At 44.4% G+C, this 18,296-nt stretch overlaps 1 protein-coding gene across 2 annotated transcripts in view; it reads right to left on the bottom strand.

The window, feature by feature from the left end:
- TGFBR2 (transforming growth factor beta receptor 2) overlaps positions 1–18,296 on the bottom strand; it is a 70,684-nt gene that overhangs the window by 20,864 nt on the left and 31,524 nt on the right. For both annotated transcript variants that reach the window (XM_081159557.1, XM_081159556.1), the window contains exons 2-3: positions 15,606–15,774; positions 10,728–10,918 (exon numbers count right to left, since the gene is read on the bottom strand). In XM_081159557.1, coding sequence (XP_081015683.1) covers positions 10,728–10,918; positions 15,606–15,763 — 349 coding nt within the window. In that variant the 5' untranslated portion in view covers positions 15,764–15,774. The remainder of the gene's footprint in view (positions 1–10,727; positions 10,919–15,605; positions 15,775–18,296) is intronic.

Genomic DNA, 18,296 nt, shown 5'->3' with positions numbered 1-18,296 from the left:
GGGTCTGGCACTGCCCTTAAAGAGGTTATAGCCCAATAGAGGAGTCAAGGGCATGGATTCAAATGCCTCACGATTTTATAATTCCTGGCCATCTATGAAAAAGGGTCTCCCTTGCTAAATTCTACTCTTTTTCAAGCTAAGAGAAACGTGAAGACAGAAATCCCTGAAACGTATGTGGTCACTGATTGAAGATGTCTCTAGAAATACCCCCACCTTTAATGTCAGAAACCAGAGTTTTACTTTCCCCTCAAGTTTCCTGTGTTTTCTTTTTGAAAATCTACTGTAACTATCTTGGGGGAAGGGAATTATTGAATAACATCTGTCAATTTTGAAACTTCAAAGAGGTGGTGAAAAACCCTCACAATAGCAAAAGGGCAGAAAGGAAGCTTGGGATGTGGCTTTACCTAAACAGGAGCCACCCACACCCTCTCGCGGTATTAACCCTTAGGGCGCTACTAAAAAAACCCAACAGCTGTACATGTGGCACCTTCTATACTCAGGGACCAGCAGGAAGGACTTCTTTTTGCCGGCCCCCAACTACACAGAATCTCATAAGTCAAATTCTTAGTAATGAACCTGGCCGTGTCCTAAGCAGTTTATATAATATTTGTATTTAATCAGAAAAAAACTACAAGGTAGAAACTACTATTATTAGAAACCCTAGTTTACAGATGGGGATCCTAAAAGGGTCAGATGGTTTAAATCATTTCCCAAGAGCATAAACTTGGGCAAAAGCAAAGCTGACATTTGAAAAGAGTCTGTCAGATTGTGACACTGCCACCCTTAACCCTGGGCCGTAATGCTCAAACTTCACATTGGTGAGAAACAATTTACAATGACTTCATATGACCTCTCGATTTGATAAAGTGGTTTTCTTCACTGGGGGCTGACTAGGAGAGTTTATTGCCATCCGTTAAGTGATATCAGCAATTCCTGGATAGTGCGTCTTACGGGGCATGTTCTGGGTATGCAGATTATTTCCCTCGTTCTTAAATAAGAACCATAGTTGAGTGACATTCCTGCAAATAGGCATCTTTTTCCTGCTTGGGAAGAAAAAGTCCCACATGAGGGAGAACCCAAAAAACTTTATCTTTCTTTTCTCAGAGCCTATCCCCAGATCTAGATAGAACATTGAGGGGTTCAAGATATAATTGTTGAACTACTGGAACCTTCCATGAATTGTTTCTTGGATGCATAAGTAACTAGTGCTGAAGGCCTGACGTTCACTCTACACTCCCTTGTTATGTAACATGACTTCTCCAAGGTTATAAAAAATGAATCTCTACACTATAATAGCAGAAGCCCTTAGCCTGGGTTCCATGGATAGAATTCAGTGTCTCTGTGAATTTAAATGGGCACAATTCACCTCTTTTAATTTTCTCTAACCCTTAGCTAAAATGTAACACTTCCTAGAATTAGCCGTACCTATGACTTTGTCACCAACAGAAACCACAGATATTTTCCTGCCATATTACATTTACCGCAGATGTCTTGATGTATCATTAATACTCATCATTTGGACATTTAGACATTTCAATTTTTTAGACCTGATCTAGATCTTGTTATTTAAAGCATTAACATAGAAGCAGATATTACTATAGCATGAAAATATTTTTAAAATATTTGATAATTGCAGTCCAAGGGTACCGATTTTCTTTGAAATCTTATGTTTCATATTTTATGCATTTAAAAACCATCACTCTGAGAAAGGGTCCACAGGCTCCTCCAGACTCCCCAGATGTCCACAGCACACATGCTCAAGGGGCGAAGAGCCCTTGGCAGAGTAAAGGCACTGACTCTCATCTCTTTACCAGGATTTCCTAGAGCAGAGATTTTTGAGATTCGTCTGTTTCTTGGGGAAGCTAGTGACGGAGGAAATTGGTGCCCATGACAGAGCCTCCTGGCATGATGCTGTGTTCCCCATGGGCAAGTGTGGATCCTGTCTCAGCTTTTTGTCACACATACAGAGAGCTCTGCAGTGGGAAAAGGTGGGACCCTCCTTCTTTGAACTCCCTTAATAATAAAGATAACTGTCATCATGTGCTTTATTGAACTAGGCTCTGAGCAACTCACTTTATAAGCATCATCTCACTTTAGAGAGAATGAGAAAGAGGGAGAGAGAGAGAAGAGAAAGGAAGAAATAAAGGGGAAATTGAGATTTATGAGGATTTGCACAAGGCAAGTAGGGGAGCCCATTTCCCCCAGGTCAGAGTGGCTCCTTCATCCGTGCCACCAAGCTGCATCCCTAGCAATAAACCCAGAGATCCATTTAATAATTCTGAAAATTTCCAACGAGATGTGTCCCACATACCGAGGCCAGACTTAGTTGCAAATAAGGAGCCATTTGCAAATGTCAGTCTTGGTAAATAAATATTTTTTAAAGACAAATGTCAACGATAATGTTAGTATGCCATGAAAAAATACAAACTGGGAGAAAACCTCCAGAGGAAATTCCATGCAATACATTCCTCTGGAGTGACTGAAAAATAAACAAGTTACTGAGTAACACACACACACGAGGACAATGAAAGCAGGTCCCTTCCAGCCTCTTTCAAGTCCTCTGTCATGCCCAAATCCAACACTGATTGCTACAATGAACTCAAAACCGAACCTCTATAATTCACTATTTTTTTAAAAAAAATCACATAGTAAAAAAGACACTAATTAAAACCAACATAGTAAAAAGCCTATGTGGGTCGATTGTGTGTGTTAATGAAAAGCAGGTCAACACCGATGAATTTGAGAGATGGGCTCCTCCACTCGAAGAAGGCGTTTGGGGCAAAAATTTACCAAGATACTAATTTATCTGAGCGACAGAAAGGGATACGGAGGAGCGTTTTCCGCGCACCTTGGTGAGTGGGCACACACATGAACGTCACGTGGCGACTACACAGATCTTGTGAAGTTGGCAGTGACCCTCTAACCACAAAGATTCACAAGCCAACGTGTTCCTCTAAAGCGACAGGATATATATGCAACTGGCGGAGGTCCCAAGGAGGAAACTGTGCTGAAGAGAGATATGCTGGGGGGAAGGGAGTATTTCCTGTCTCCTGCCATCATGTTAATTATAACATTAAAAAAGTGCAGCATTCATTTATTGAGCACCTACTAGATGCCACACACTGTGTCGTATATGGTTAATCCTGAATCCTTGTGGCCACACTGCTAGGTATGTATTACTATCCCCTCTTTGTAGAAATGGAAAAAGGGGAAAAAAATACACAGACAGAGCTGGGGTTCAAAGAGAGGCTTGCAGGAGAGTTAGCTGTGCATTTGGAGGGGTTGAGGTTCGTCAATGAGAGATACTTTCTGGCAGCTGATTGACAACACTGGGCTCAACGGGAATATTCAGAAAAAGAACAAGATTATGGAGCCAAAGAAGACAGAAGTAAAGAAAATAGAAGTTGCAATTGGTGAAGTAGAAGACGTAAGAGGAAGAGCGAACACCCCAAGTGTAGTGTGAATGACTATACAACATACGGAGGAGCCCTGTGAGGCTGACAATGGCACAAAAAGCACAGAGGGGACACAGAGGTAGTTATGGGCCCAGCAAAGGTTCAAGGGAGAAAAAAATCCATGAACAGCATTTGGTTAATAAATGTGAAAACTTAGACAATGACCAAAGTCCTAAAAATATATATGTGTAGCTTACCAAAACTTACCCTAGAAAAACTATAAAACTTGGGAGTTTCAATAACTTACCACCATTTTCCGCATCTTTAATAATTTTGGTGGCATGTGCAGAAAGAATCTTTTGGCACTTTCTATTCAAAGTGTGTTCCCCAGACCAGCAGCACTAGTGGGCATTCCCTGTGAACTTACTAGAAATGCAGAATCTCAGCCCTGTGCCAAATTGCTGAACCAGAGTCTGGATTTCTCAAAGTTCTCTAGGTGGTTCATTTACAGGGTAAAGGTTGAGAAACATGGCTTTAGCAAACATGGAATAAGTCCCTTGGTACTCTGCCATGGAGACATTTCCCTCCTACAAAGAAAATTTGTATTAGATTTGTTTGCAAAGCCCTCGGACAACTGCATTCAGTGTTAGCCAATGAGAAAATGGTCCATGAGAATTTTCTAGTCAAATGAACCTCTGGAGGAGTGTAGAATGAGATATGATTCCCCATCCATCGTCTCAATAAAAAGCCAACAATTACATTCAGGCAAACAATGAAAAAAATCATTTTAATTAAACAACAGAGGGACAGTGAGCTCACTGGGCATGCAGAATTTAATTTAACTTCCAGCATACTGACAGTATTGTTTGTCATTCTAGACAGACCCTGAGAATATTCTTCCCCAAAAATGATGGAAGATGCCTCCCTCCAGTCCGTGTGGTTGTTTCATGCCAATTATACATATTTCAAAACTAAGCTATTCCCCACCTCTTGCAGCCAGTCCCACAGTGTCCCTTTCATTATTTCCTTCCCACCTCTCTCTCCAACAAAAGGGTCTTACATATAGTCTAATTTGTATGACAACCGCTTCTGGAATATTCCTGAGAGAAAGAGACAAAACATCTGGCTGAAATACTACAAGGGGACCCCACTCCTCTGTAAATCATCCTAATATCTAATCCTAACATCTAGCTGCAGATCTACTAGGATAAACTTACTCTAAACATTGGGATATTTGAAAGTTTATTCTTTATGTTAAGTCACAGGCAGCCTTCCTGTCCATCCACTTAATGGCTTTCACGCTGGTCTCTAAGACAAGAGATAACAAAAGGATTCCTTCTTCTAGGGGATGAGAGCTCTTAAACTCCTCGTGGGTATTTAACCCATATCTCCAAATCATTTCTTTCTGTAGTTGAACATCCCTGTTTCCTTCAGTCACTCTTCAAAAGACATGTATCAGACTCTGAAGTCTGATGCATTTGCCAGATCCTAAAATCCGCCTGCCCAGCATACAGCAGGTGCCCAATAAATGTCACATCCTTTTGTAAGTATAAAGTGATCTGTTCTCTGAAGTCATTCTTGCTGCTCAAGATCCTTCCTCTGTGATGTTTCATTAGACCCAGCTACAGTACTTGCAGCAAAGACTACAGTGGGACTCTCACTGCCCCTTCCAATGGGTGTGGTTTAAGATGACTGCTGGTTTGTTTGTCCTGTTGTTTTGTTTGGATCCCCGATTTCAGAATGGCCTTGACTCATCTGTACACCCCTGGGTCTTTATCATGAACAGTTGCCTGGCCAGCTTTTTCATGGGCTGCCTCTCTGGAATTGATCGTTTGAATCTATGTCCCTCACTTTACATTTATCTGTTGCTTCATATTACTGGTCATTCCAGGCAATGAAAACCCAGATTATGTCTCTGCTGTATGAGGCATTCCTTCCCCTGTGCTCATCAACCTCATGTTCCTCCTTGGGATATGGATTCTTGCTACTTCCATGGCTTTGGTTTTAGAAGGAGGGCAACTAACGTGGCCAGAGAGCCGACAACAGGCCAGGCTTTGCCCAAGGAATATCGCCGTGTCTTATGCATGTCCGTTCATCAGGACATGCCTTGGCCTGATGTATGTTCTTGGGAGCTGGGAATTTTTTCATTTTCTTCTCCATATTATGGTCTGCTGACCACTAAGGTTGTGTTTTGTTAGGATCTCCCACCTGCCCTTATTGTTTAATTCTTTTTACAGATTATATCTTCTACTCTGTCTAGGGGTCTTTCATGTCCTCAGGAAACCAGACAGCAGAGAGAGAGTTCTTATGTTATTTCAGTATCTTCTCCAATAGGGAGACTAGACCACTTTAGAAAAAGCCCATTGATTACTCGCATTATCAATACCTGTCAGGTCACCAAAACACACCCTTGCTTCTCCACTGGCTTTCCACGGGAACCACAGCTTGCCACAATTCCCTCCAACCTGAGTGTCTTCACCTCCTGCAATTACACACACTGCCCACTCCCCCCGGCCCACCTCATCTTTGCCCAGACAGTAGCATCCGACCTTTCAGTCATGCTTTCAGGTTTAAAATGTGCCTGCCCTTCATGTATCATTCCATCAATTCTGAAATCTCAGACGCCTATTCTCAACGAGGCCCTTGGCCTCCTCTGAAGCAACTGTAAATTGGAAAAGCACAGTAATACCCTACATAAAGAATCATATGCCCCCAGCCAGAGTGCCTCAGCAGTGGAGCGTCGACCTAGGATCTAGATCATAGTTTGATTCCCAGTCAGGGCACATGCCCGGGTAGCAGGCTCGATCCCCAGCAGGGGGCGTGCAGGAGGCAGCCAGCCCTTCAGTGACTCTCTCATCATTGATGTTTCTCTCTCTCTCCCTCTTCCTTCCTCTCTCTGAAATCAATAAAGACATATTAACAGAAAGAACCAGAGGTGTGGTAATACAGGTGTTTTGTTTGCTTGTTTTCTTTACCTCTGTCCTAGAAGGCGAATTTCAGCTCCTTCCTGTGGTGGGTGCCATCTCTAATTGCTACCATCCTTTCCCAGGTTATATGGGGAACAGGATGAAAAATATAAAAAGATTTGGCAGAACAAACTGTCTTGAGCCCAGTGTCTCCCAACATTGGCTGCATATTAAAATATCTTGGGAAGTCTTTGTGGTATTTTTTAATCCTGATACAAGGCCTCAACCAATTAAGTCCAAAACTGCAGGGCTAAGACCCTTTAATGAGTAGTTTTTAAAGCTTATCAGGTATTTCCAACCTGTGGCCAAGGTAGAGTACAACTACTCCAGCCTGACGGGAGAAATCATTCTTTTAAATAGATGGGGCCTGGACAATGGAAGGAATGGAAAGAGCTTTAATGACTAAATGTAGGATCAATTGTTCTTGACATTGGAACTAGCTATATCCTAATGAGGTAACATGAGGCATATATTTTTTTCTAAAGTAGGAAAGCAAATATTTTTTTGTTTAAAAGTTAATATTAGATTTTTTTTTAAAAGGCATAATTATGGCTGGTAAAATTGATATTTTACATAAGTAGTGAATGCAGGAGAAAAGGTTTTTCCAAAAGCAAGTGGGCCAGATGTCCAGCTGGTGGTAAACACAGCCTCTGAAGTTTCGTAGGGGCGGAAATGAAAGTCAGTTTCGCGGTGGTTGGCTGGCTCCCTGGTGTTTTTCCACTCGTGGGACACTGGGATACTTGTAAGGTAGCAAAGAGTCTCCCTCGATCCTTTCCACCATCACCTGTGTGTTGTTTATAGAACACAAGGAGGTGGCCGTGGGAGAGATGAAAGTCTGCTAAGTATCACCACAGCCTCACAGCGACACCAGCCGTATGTGTCCAACCGTTATGCAGGTCACTCACAACCAGTGTACAGGGTGCGAGACAGACTGTGTCCTTAGTGGGTTCCACTCTGCTGTGATTCATATCAGAATGAGGTTCCAGCAGAAATAATCACAACCAGCAACCACATCTGGCCTCAGAGGATCTTGTTTACTCTGCTGCTTAGGAAAAAAAAATCTACAAAAGCCACTTATTTGCCTGAAGTCGCTACAAATACATTCTCTAAGCTTCGCTTGACTGAGTCACAGTGACCTCTGGCACATACAACCTTCATTATTTTCTTGGCCAGACTGGGGGCCAAATTCACGGATTCAGTGGAGGCTTCCTAACCAAACTCATTCACACTAAAGGATCCCTCGTCATGAGTCATCCCCCCCACCAAAAAACGGATTTCTTTCCCAGAAATGAGACTACTGACTTTAATCCATAATTTTCTCCCTCTGCTAACAACTTTTCACAACCATATTTCCACACTCATTTTTTCTTCTTCTGCATTTAGACCAGAAAGTAAATCTGGTTTGTTTCTCTCGAAACAAAAATGCACAGCTGGCGAGACAGCTATTTTGAGTATGGAGTGCAAGGCTCCAAGGCAACACACCCAGAACCCCCGGACCTGCCAAAACACCACTTATGCTTCTAGTTTCTTAGACACGAGAACCAGGAGTTACTCAAGCAGCCAGCTCCCTGGTCCTGGAGTGAAACAAACGCAAAATGAGATTTGAGGGAAAAGGGGCAGCACCTCCAGCTCTTCCCTGACTCAGAAACCAGTATGAGTCAATCAAGTGCACCGGGCATGTGATCAATACACAGAGTGGGCATGCTGGATGGCAGGAGGCAACGTTATTAAGGTCACAGTAGGTCCAGGGGGAACCAGCTGGCTGAGATGCTCTGCTAGCAAGTTAAACACAGACAGGAAACCGCGTGTCTGATACTGTAAAAAAATCATTTGTCTTCCTGCCAGAGTTAGGCTTGCAAACCAAAGAGGCTGTTTTCATTTAAAAGAAATTCTACAACAATGAGAGAGGAAGGAATGAAAACTCTGTGGCTACTAGAAGTCCTTGTCTCCCTTCCCTCGACTTCTCCGGTTAGAGAGCACAGGAACTGTGAAAGTCTGCACACAGCCGACAGGTCAGCAATGAACACACGCGGGTGACGGCCTCCATCTGATGGTCTGCTTCTCTATTTAACCACATCGGTTGAACTTTGAGTCAGAGTGGTTTCTAGAGTCCTGGTTTCTAAGTTAAATACAGGCTGTCCCCCCAAAATTGTATACACACTTTGAATAATTAATGGTTCATTCCACTGGTTCAGTCTGAAAAGAAAGAAACATCAATTGAGCTATCAGCTGTTAAAGTGTATATATATTTGGAGGGACACCCTATAGATACAATTGAAGTTACTCACAGTTCTATGCTGTGAAAAAAGAAAAATCTCATGTGACCTACAGGTAGACAATAGTAAAGGAAGGTAGAAAGAGCTAGAATCAATGCAAATGGAAGATAAATGAAGGAAAACTGGCAGGCTGAGCCAATAACAGTATATAAAATGTGTGCTCACAAACTTGCTAGAAGCATGACTTAGAATGGACTCTAAGTTTTTCTGGTAGTTAGGATCAAGGGGAGAAATTAAAAAACAACAACACATGACCATCTACAACAGGGGTTGGCCTGAAGCCTGGTTTTGTAAGTGAAGATTTATGGGAGCACAGCCGCGTCCAATTGTTTACATACTGTCTCTGGCCACCTCAACGGCAGAGCTGAGTAGCTGCAGCAGACACTCCATGGCCTGCAAAGCCAAAAACGTTTACTACCTGGTCCTCCATCCAAGAAGTTTGCTGGCCCCTGCTCTGTATGCTTCAGTGTCCTGAAGTTCAGAAGCAAACAGGAGGGGATAATCTTTCTGAGGCAGGGAGCCGGACAGGTTTCTCCTGGCCTCCTCAGGAGAGAGCGATACAATGCACTGTTTCCTCGACAGCGTTCTTGACAGTGAGAACACCTCTCAGGTTCACAGGAATGCTGCTTACGATGGATGGCACCAAGCGCAACTCAACCGAAGGGATTTTCCAGAAGGAAGAGACTATAACAGGATGCTGGTATAAAGCTCCTCACTCACCTGGCTCAATCCAAATATAAGACAACTGAATCCAGGGGACCAATAGTAACAGCCAAAATGTACTGAATACTTGCCCTGTGCCAGGTACTATCCTAAGTTCCCTACATGAATAATCTCACTTATCTTCACAAAAATCCTATTGAAAATGAACACTACTTCTATTTGAATTTCTCAGAGGGGAAAACTAAGGTGAGTTAGTACACGCAAAGACAAACAGCTTATAAATGGCTTAGCTGCGATCCCAATGGAAACAACTGAGTCCCTCAGAGAAGATCATCCATATTATGGAATTCTAGACAACCGAAAGGTGTGCAGTGTATCTGTATGTATTATCTTCCTTAGGGGAAGTAAAAGGAGTTGGCTAAAAAAAATGTTGCCCAATAATAGAGTCTGATCAACTATTTGCACTGAAAGATGGGTGAGTGGATGGGATGGATAGATGGATGGACAGAAGGACAGATGCATGGATGGAGGAAGGCAGGGAAGGGAGGAGGGAGTAAGACAGAGAGGAGGGATGCAGCGATTATATGAATAATGACAGAGAAATGTGTGCATCCCACGAACTCTCAGTATTGATTATGTGTTGAGCTGGGAGTGAGGGGATGAAGTTAATGTACTTTTAATTTTAATATTTTGCATATTGTTGGGTTGTTTGAATTTGTAATAAGGAACACATACTGCTCTTGTAATTAAAAATCATTGAATAGTGTGTATTTTTTTTAATTGAGGGAATAGTGTGCACCCTTCTTTCATGTCAAGTGAATGCTGAACTTCAAAGATCAAGGCTGGTATCTAATTGTCTTTCCCTGCCCCCATGGGTAAACCTTGGCTCTTTATTTTCCCCCTGTATTTCAGTTCTCTCGAATGAGACCAATGATAACTACACTTCAGACAAATCCTAGGAGTATGTACACAAAACCACGTGAGCCCATTCAAAGCAAGTCCCCTCCTATATCAAAGAGCCTCCTCCAATCTAGACCAGCGGTTCTCAAATTTTAGCTGGATCAGAATCACTTGGAAGGTTTGTTAAAACACAGACCGCTGGGCCCAGCACCCAGAGTTTCTGATTCAGCGGGTCTGGGGTAGGGCCCCAGAATCTGCATTTCTAACCAATGCTCAGGTCATGCTGCACTCTGAGAACCACTGCTCTAGGGGAAGGTCAAAGACAAGTACGAAGGCGGCCCAATGAGTCAGGTTTGATGAGAAACAGCCGACGCTGCACCCCACCAGCACCCCTTCCCACCGCAGGCTCACTCCCAGCTCAGCCGCAGGAAGAGGAACTGCGCTCTGAGGCCCCGGACCAGCCCCCCAAGAAATCAGCGCGGAGGAAGCCAGGCTCCGGGCCGTCGGGGGGGGGGGGGGACATGCACCTTCTGAGAAGATGATGTGGTCATTGCACTCGTCACTGCTGCAGGAGCACATGAAGAAGGTCTCGCCGTCCACTTTCCTCTCCTTCATCACACACTGCGGGGAGGCGGCGTCCTCGAGAACGAACCCGTGGTAGACGAGCGCGGGGTCGTGGCACACGGTCTCCAGGGTTATGTTCTCGTCGTTCTTCCTCCTGGAGTGGGAGGCCCAGGGTGGCGCCAGGGGACGGGCAGAGAGAGAGAGAGAACAGATGAGAACGGCCTCTGGGTGCAAAGCAATCCGGGGTGCATGTCCCTCCCGAAGCTCTTTCCCAGAAGGGCAGCTGCTTCCCGCTCTGAGCACGAACAGGCCGTCCCCCGGTCCCTGTGCTTTCTCTGCCGGGGGAGCGTTTGTCCTTTGTTTAATCTCCGAGCCCACTCATGATTACAAACATGAGGGCTTACCTTGGGGGCCACACTGTCAGAGAATTTTACCCACTGTCTTAAGACAGTCGTTACAGGGGAGGGCATGGAAAACAAGAATGCTGGGTCCCTAGGGTGATTTTTTTTTTTCTTAAATTTCAGAAAGAGGAAGGGAGAGGGAGAGAGAGAAACATCAATGATGGGAGAATCATTGATAAGCTGCCTCCTGTATGCCCCCTACTGGGGATTGAGCCTACAACCAGGGCATGTGCCCTGACCAGGGATCCAACAGTGACCTCCTGGTTCATAGGTCTACGCTCAGCCGCTGAGCCACACAGGCCGGGCCCCAGGATGATTTTAAACCTTCCATCCTGAGTACCGCCAGGCTCACAGGGCATGCCTGGATTGTTTGGCAGAACCAGGGCCCTGTCTGGCTAACTTGTTCTCAAAGAGTATGTCTGGGAAAGTAGTTGTGGTTCCTCTTTTGTTGTTTGCGGGGCCCCAGGGCACTGTGAGTGAAGACATGTTCCCTGTCAGCAGCTGGCTGTGCTGAGAAAATGGAAGATGCTTCCTAGATAAAGATCTGCAGTTTCCAGAATTACAGGAAGGAACAGAAGAGGGGAGGAAAAGTCAAACCCATGGGAAAGACCTGCAAGGTGTTCTTCATTTACAGTCCAGTGAAACATTTTACGCTGTCATAAACTAATGACATCAACATTTTGTATTCCTCCACGTCACATATTTGGAGCCTAACTCAGTAAAGGCTCAGCGAATCTCTCGCAGTTTGCTTGGACCCTATGAAATGCTCAATTGGCTCAACGAGTACATTGCATCTAAAAATGACATGATTAATACCTGCTATTGTAATTGCAGAAGCCAAAATAAACCTTTGGTATCCTTAGAAAGTGCATTGCTCTCTGCCTGCTTCTCGCTGCCTCCCGAGAAACCTGCCATCTTGGATGACTGTCCAATGCCAAGGTTGGTCTGACATCCTTCCTCCCATCTCTGCCCTTTTCAGGTGCAAAATCGCTGTTGTCTTGAATGGTAGCCTCTACATTTGGGGGGGAAATCAGGCCTTAAATGACATGATAGGTCCAGTTTTGCACGTGTAACCCTGCCTGGGAAGGATTCTGAGTGTGCATATGAGTGCACATGTGCCAACACACACTAGTGCACATTCACCAATCAACCCCCTCACCCTCAAAAACACACACAAGCTCACTGCTCACAGCAAGGAAAATGGGAGGCTGGCTGGAGACAAGAAGCAGCTAAGATATAACTTTCACCTGGAAAAGAGGTGGGCCTATACCCACAGGGAAAGAGCAACTTGACCAATCCCCCTGCTTAGTGCTTAATTCAAGGTCACTAAAGGACAGTGTATCAACAAGGGGTTGAGAACAGTAGGAATGAGGCTGAGGCTGGAACAGCCCGACAAGGAAGGGAGTCATGTCTGTGACATCAATGCTGCCTGGAGGGAGACTCCAGCAGACGCAGGCATGCCACTTTGTGAAACACATAAATGGTTCCCGAACTAACGCTCCTGCAGGAGCAAGAGGGCAAGGCCTTGCTACGCAGGTCCCTACTGTCAGAGGAGGCGCACCGATCGGAATCCTTCCTCCAGGGCGGTAGCAGGGGAGCTCAATGAAACTTGACTTGGCTCCGTCACACAACAAATGATGTCTATTGAAAAATCTACCCACCCTTAACCCCAAAGCTACTGGAAAGTCTTAGCAGAAATGGTGGCCTTGAAACAAGAGCACCTCCCTGCCCCCAAAGCAGTGTGCCTGTGTGTGTTCGTGTGTGTGTTACAAACATGCGTGCACATGTGCAGAGTATTATAGGAAGGCATATTGGGTCCTCTATGCTCCCAGGGAAAAGCGCGGTGTCTCTTTGTTGTGAAGCTTCTGGAGGCCAAGGAATGAGACAAGGAAGGAGTTGTGAGTACAGCTGCTCTGCCACGACGGGGCATCTCTTTCAGAGCCTCTTGCTTTCCACCTCCTAGCTGCCTGAAGAACTAAAATCGCAGAAAGGAAACTCAACTGCCATACTTGAGTCTGGGTAAAGTCCTTAGCTGCTTTCTCCACTCAGTCCTGCAACAATGTTCTCCCTGACAGCAGAGCTCACTTTGCAAAGTATCTTTGGATGCAGCGGAGCACAGGAAGGGAAAACACAATGAAAAAAATACAGACTTCTTTGTCCTGCAACTTTTGCTCTGAGCAACTGAAACGTTTGTCAATAGCCACTGAAAAAAAGAGCCAAATTCATGAAATTAATTTTGGCTCCAATATATTTCTATTCTTGGACAGAACTTGAACATTTTACATGAAATGGATGCATGGCTGATATCAGTTAAATGAATCAATGAATCAATGAATGAATGAAAACACTAAAACTGATGAAGGCCTTGGAATGCATGTAGTACTATGGTAGAGGCTTTCAGTTTCCACATGTGGCTGTTTCTAAAATAGCTTCCTTTCCTGGTTTGGGTTCCCTGAAAACAGATATTGAGGCAATGAGGTTTCTGTGCAGGAGTTTTTGGACAGGGACCTGTAAGTGACTCAAGGGAGCTGCACATTGGAAGATCTGAACCAGTGGACCCCTCAGGAGCTGTAAAGCTGGGACGGCCTGTCAGAACTGACCCAAATTGAGGCGAAGTGGCCAGGCATTTGGACCCCTGCCTCAATCAGTTCTAGGGTGCTGGCTGCCCAGGAGGAGGGGCAGCACCCACTGCACATCCCTTGCTCCCCATAGTACTCCCACTCCACGGGAGTATCTGTATTTACCAAGACAGGTAAAAATAAGGTTCACGTATAGCATTTACTCTTCATAGCTGGGCCACGCAGAAACGGGGAGCTTCCTGTCCCCCTGCACGTTTACATTTTCTGAGACAAGCAAAGCCTCTATTCCAGCGATTTGGTTCACAATCAATCATTCCGACTTATACTGTGAGTCAGGGGAAAATATCTTAATTAAAAGAGCCCTTTTTTTTCATTAGTAGAAGTGAGCTCACAGCGCAGTGCATGTCTAGGTACAGGTGACCCGTGGAGCAGAGGAGTGAAGGAAGCCTTGGGGTCATCCAGGCAGGTGTCTCCGCCTTCCCTGCACTAGACTCACCAGTCACCCAGCCTCTCCTGAACTTTAGCTGACTCTCCCAAAGGAGGAAGTCTGTTCTGCTGTTAGGAAACCACGATTGTGAAAACTTTTACACGTGTGAAAATGTTCACTATGCTTTCCACTTGAGATGTCTCAAGAGATATCATGTCCTTCGGTATCTCTCGAGAAGGCCCGTCCTTTCTTTCCTGGAAGCATTCTAATTGCCTCAGCCATTCCTCGGATGGCAGACTTTCTAAACCTCAAATCACGCTGGTCTCTTTCTTCTCGACACCGTCTTTCAAAAACATTTCTCAGAACTGGACATGAATGGAGCTGGCAGGTACAGCAGGCTCGCCTGACAGGTCGGTGCTGTTAACATTCCTTTAGCTCTTAAGAAACGAGTTCATCCCCTGGTATGTGCAGAAATTTGCAAGGTTTTTAGATCTACCATCAAGGCAAACTATATGTGGTTTGGAGAAAGTCCAAAAGACTCATTCCCAAAAAGGCAGCGAAGGTATTTGGGTTTACCTTCTCATTTGCAACTGGCCAGAAGACACATAGGTAACTTTAAAAAAAAAATCAAATTCAAGTAAATTAAATTCAAAACATCAGGATATGTCTGCAAAATGTTCCATATCATTAATGAATTTATATATTTTTATAAAATGGGGACTCTCTTGATGATCTCTATTTTTCTTTTATCTCTTGCTCACACTCAAATTTATAACTGGGAATTAATCAGCTAATTTATGAGCACTCCCTGTGTGTGTATTGAGGTGGGGAAATGAAAGAGAGAGAGAAAGGAGGGAATCTGGTCTATGAGAAACACACAGTTCTGACGCAAGAGAAAAAAGGAGTGTGTAGCCCAGTGGTGGTGTGAGAGACACGGCCAAGGCTCTGACTAAGGACTGGGTAGTTTTCTGGTTCCGGAATCGTTCCCCTTTTTTGACAAGTGCTTTCCTCTTCCAACAGCCCATCTTTCATCCTCTCTCTTTCCACAATATGAGAGTGAGATTGCCTCAGGAGAACAAAGCTCCTGGTGTCACTGTGGGGTACCCAGGGGGTGTCATTAAATGCCTAGTAAGTGTCATATGCTTCTCCTTCATACAAGTGTCTCCAGATTTATTACAAATATTTAAGGTCATCTTGTATACTGTCACACACATAGATAAGCGCACACGCACGTGCCTGTGTATAATTGAAGATGTACAGAGTCCCTCTGGAAAGCACATTTAACAATTAAAAGAGAGATGGTCTAAGAGGAAGGGAAAAGGGATGGTGTCTCTGCTTAGGGTGTGAAGACGCTGGGGCTCTATGTAGCACGAGCATGCATTCCTTACTATAAAAGGGGGAGAAAGAAAGATTTTTTTTCAAAGGCAACCTTACCAGACAGCCACACAGACTTCGTTGGGCTTCTCACAGATGGATGTGATGCTGCAGTTGCTCCTGCAGGATTTCTGGTTGTCGCAGGTGGAAGATCTCACATCACAGAATTTACACAATTGTGAAAACTTGAGTGCCCCATTGTTGTCGGTGATCATCATGTCATTATTAACTGTGGACGGAAAAGAAACATACACTGAGTGATTGTCTAACAGCCAGGCAGCCGGCCAATGAGCTCCTGGTGATGTTATGTGATTTCTTCTTTTTTCTTCTTTTTTTTTAATATATCTTTATTGATTTCAGAGAGAGGAAAGGAGAGGGAGAAAAAGAGAGAAACATCAATGATGAGAGAGTCACTGATCGGCTGCTTAGCTCGCAGCCCGGGCATGTGCCCTGACCAAGAATCGAACCCCTATCGCCTGGATCCTAGGTCAACGCTCAACTGCTGAGCCACGCCCGGCTGGGTGATGTTATGTGATTTCAAATGAACCTGACATCAGAAGAAGAAATACAAAGGCGAAATAATGCCTTCTCATCAGATGAGCATTCCCTGCACTTACGCAATCTGCAAGGAAAGCCACTGCAGGGTGGGGGAAGCTTGAGGAACTTCTTGCTTCTGTCATGATTTCATAAGACACTCTACACAAACCTTATCATTCCATCAAGAAACATAGATTAGATTGGGCCACTGCACTGTTCTGGGTGCTGGGAGCACAATGAAAAGGCCCCATAGGGAAATTATAGTTTAGCTGGGTGAGTAGTCAAGGAAACAGATGAGGGTAGGATAACCCAAAATAGAGAGAAAGACACAGGATGTGGAAGCCACACAGGAGTCACCACCCAGATGGGCAGAGAGGTCACAAGGGAGCACAGTTGTGAAGTCCAAAAGGGAGTTGGCCACTCAAGAGGAGACACTGTAGGTGAGGCAGGACTTGGCCATGTTGTTCCTGACCTGCACGCAGAAGAGCTATGGGGCCTCTTGCAAGGCTCTGACTTCTCTCTGTTGCCTTGAGGGAAATCAGTTGATCGATCAACACAGACACAGTGACTCCTAGAAGCAATCCCAAACACTGTCCACGCCCTGGAGTCCCAAAGGCGAATGAAGGCTGAGTTCCACCTCAAGGGCCAGCTGCCTGCTACCTCTCCGACTTCAGCCCTCACCACCACCACCACCACCACCGGCCCTCTTACATCTTGCCCATTAGCTTTTAGGACGCATGGGCTATTCCTACAAGAAGCCAAGTTCCTTCAGTCCTCAGGCCTTTCTCTTGCTCTTTCCCTTGTCTGGCTTTTTGTCACCTTTCCAGTCTCTGGTTGAATGAGAGCTCTTCATCCTAAAGCAGCCTGCAAGGGACTATGACCAGGCTCTGTTTTATCTTCTGCACAATCCAACTTGATCATCTGTCTGCTCATAATCTAGCCACCAAAATGCAAGCTCTCTGAGACTCTATCTGCCACGGTTATATACTCTGCCAAGAAGAGGGCCTGTCACAAAGAAGAACATATCCAAAAATACTTATTGCATAAATGAGTGAAGAAATGAATGCATAAAGGAATGAATATGAGAATTTGCATTTGGTCTTTCATACCAAGTGGGAAAGAATATAGAACTTCCCTCATATTAGGGGGGGAACATGATTATAAGTGCAATATTCATTCACACCTACCAATCACATATTGAAGACAGACTGTTCTTTGCAGCTCACATATTGCACGCTGAGAGGCAACAAACAAATAGGACACCCCCCTCCACATCATTTAAATGCAAGAGATCCATTTCTATTGGCAATGACGGTGATTAAAGGCATGCATCTGGAGAGTGAGATGAGGCAAGGCTATAACGCTATAAAGCATTTGGTCACCAAACCTGAACTTCAAGACATTAAGGAAGATCAAGCACCTAGACCACGTGTCACACTAGACTAGTCCTTGGCCGTTAAAGAAGTTGGGACGTGTGCTTCTCCCAGAGATCCTCCTCATCTCCTTCCCGTGTTAAGTGTGCTCCTGCCTAAAGCCAGAGAAACAGTTTCAATGTCCTCCCACGGTCGATACCTGGCCATGAATTTCAGATTTCTGTCATTGACACTTTGCCACTCAACCCTTTTTGTCCCTTGGGCACAGCACCTGTTTCCTGGGTCCTCTAAAAATATAAACAAGTATAAATTCAAGATTTGCTTTCTTGTGGTAACATTAAATATAGAAGAAAAAAATAAACCCATTCATCTCTCCCAGGCCTCAAGTTCATTTCAGGAAGTGTATTTTTAGGTAACAAACTATTTTGAAATGTTCACTGTCTCCCAGAGCTAAAGAGCTCTATGCTTAGCTAAAAATACAGACCTAAGTGCTCTCTGAACCTTGCGTTAAATTTGGGACTAAAGCAACAATGAATATGTATTTTTTTTCTGCAATGGTTAGATTTGGATCCATTTGTGAAAATTAATTTAACCATTTAGGTTTCCCTACAAGGCATGGGCAAAGCAAAAAGAGTTGGCCATGTTTTATTTATTTGATTTCTTTTTAATGGAGTATGTTTAAGACGAACATCTACTGGCTGGTGAGGAAGCTTTGTTGTTTTTTTGTTTTTGTTTTGTTTTAAATATATCTTTATTGATTTCAGAGAGAGGAAAGAAGAAGGAGAGAGAGAGAGAGAAACAGCAATGATGAGAGAGTCATTGATCGGCTGAGCCCGCGAAT

The sequence above is a fragment of the Miniopterus schreibersii genome, assembly GCF_964146895.1.
Source record: "Miniopterus schreibersii genome assembly, chromosome: 15".
Taxonomy (NCBI): domain Eukaryota; kingdom Metazoa; phylum Chordata; class Mammalia; order Chiroptera; family Miniopteridae; genus Miniopterus; species Miniopterus schreibersii.
Note: the sequence above shows the minus strand (reverse complement) of the source record. Positions and strands in the feature narration are given on the sequence as shown.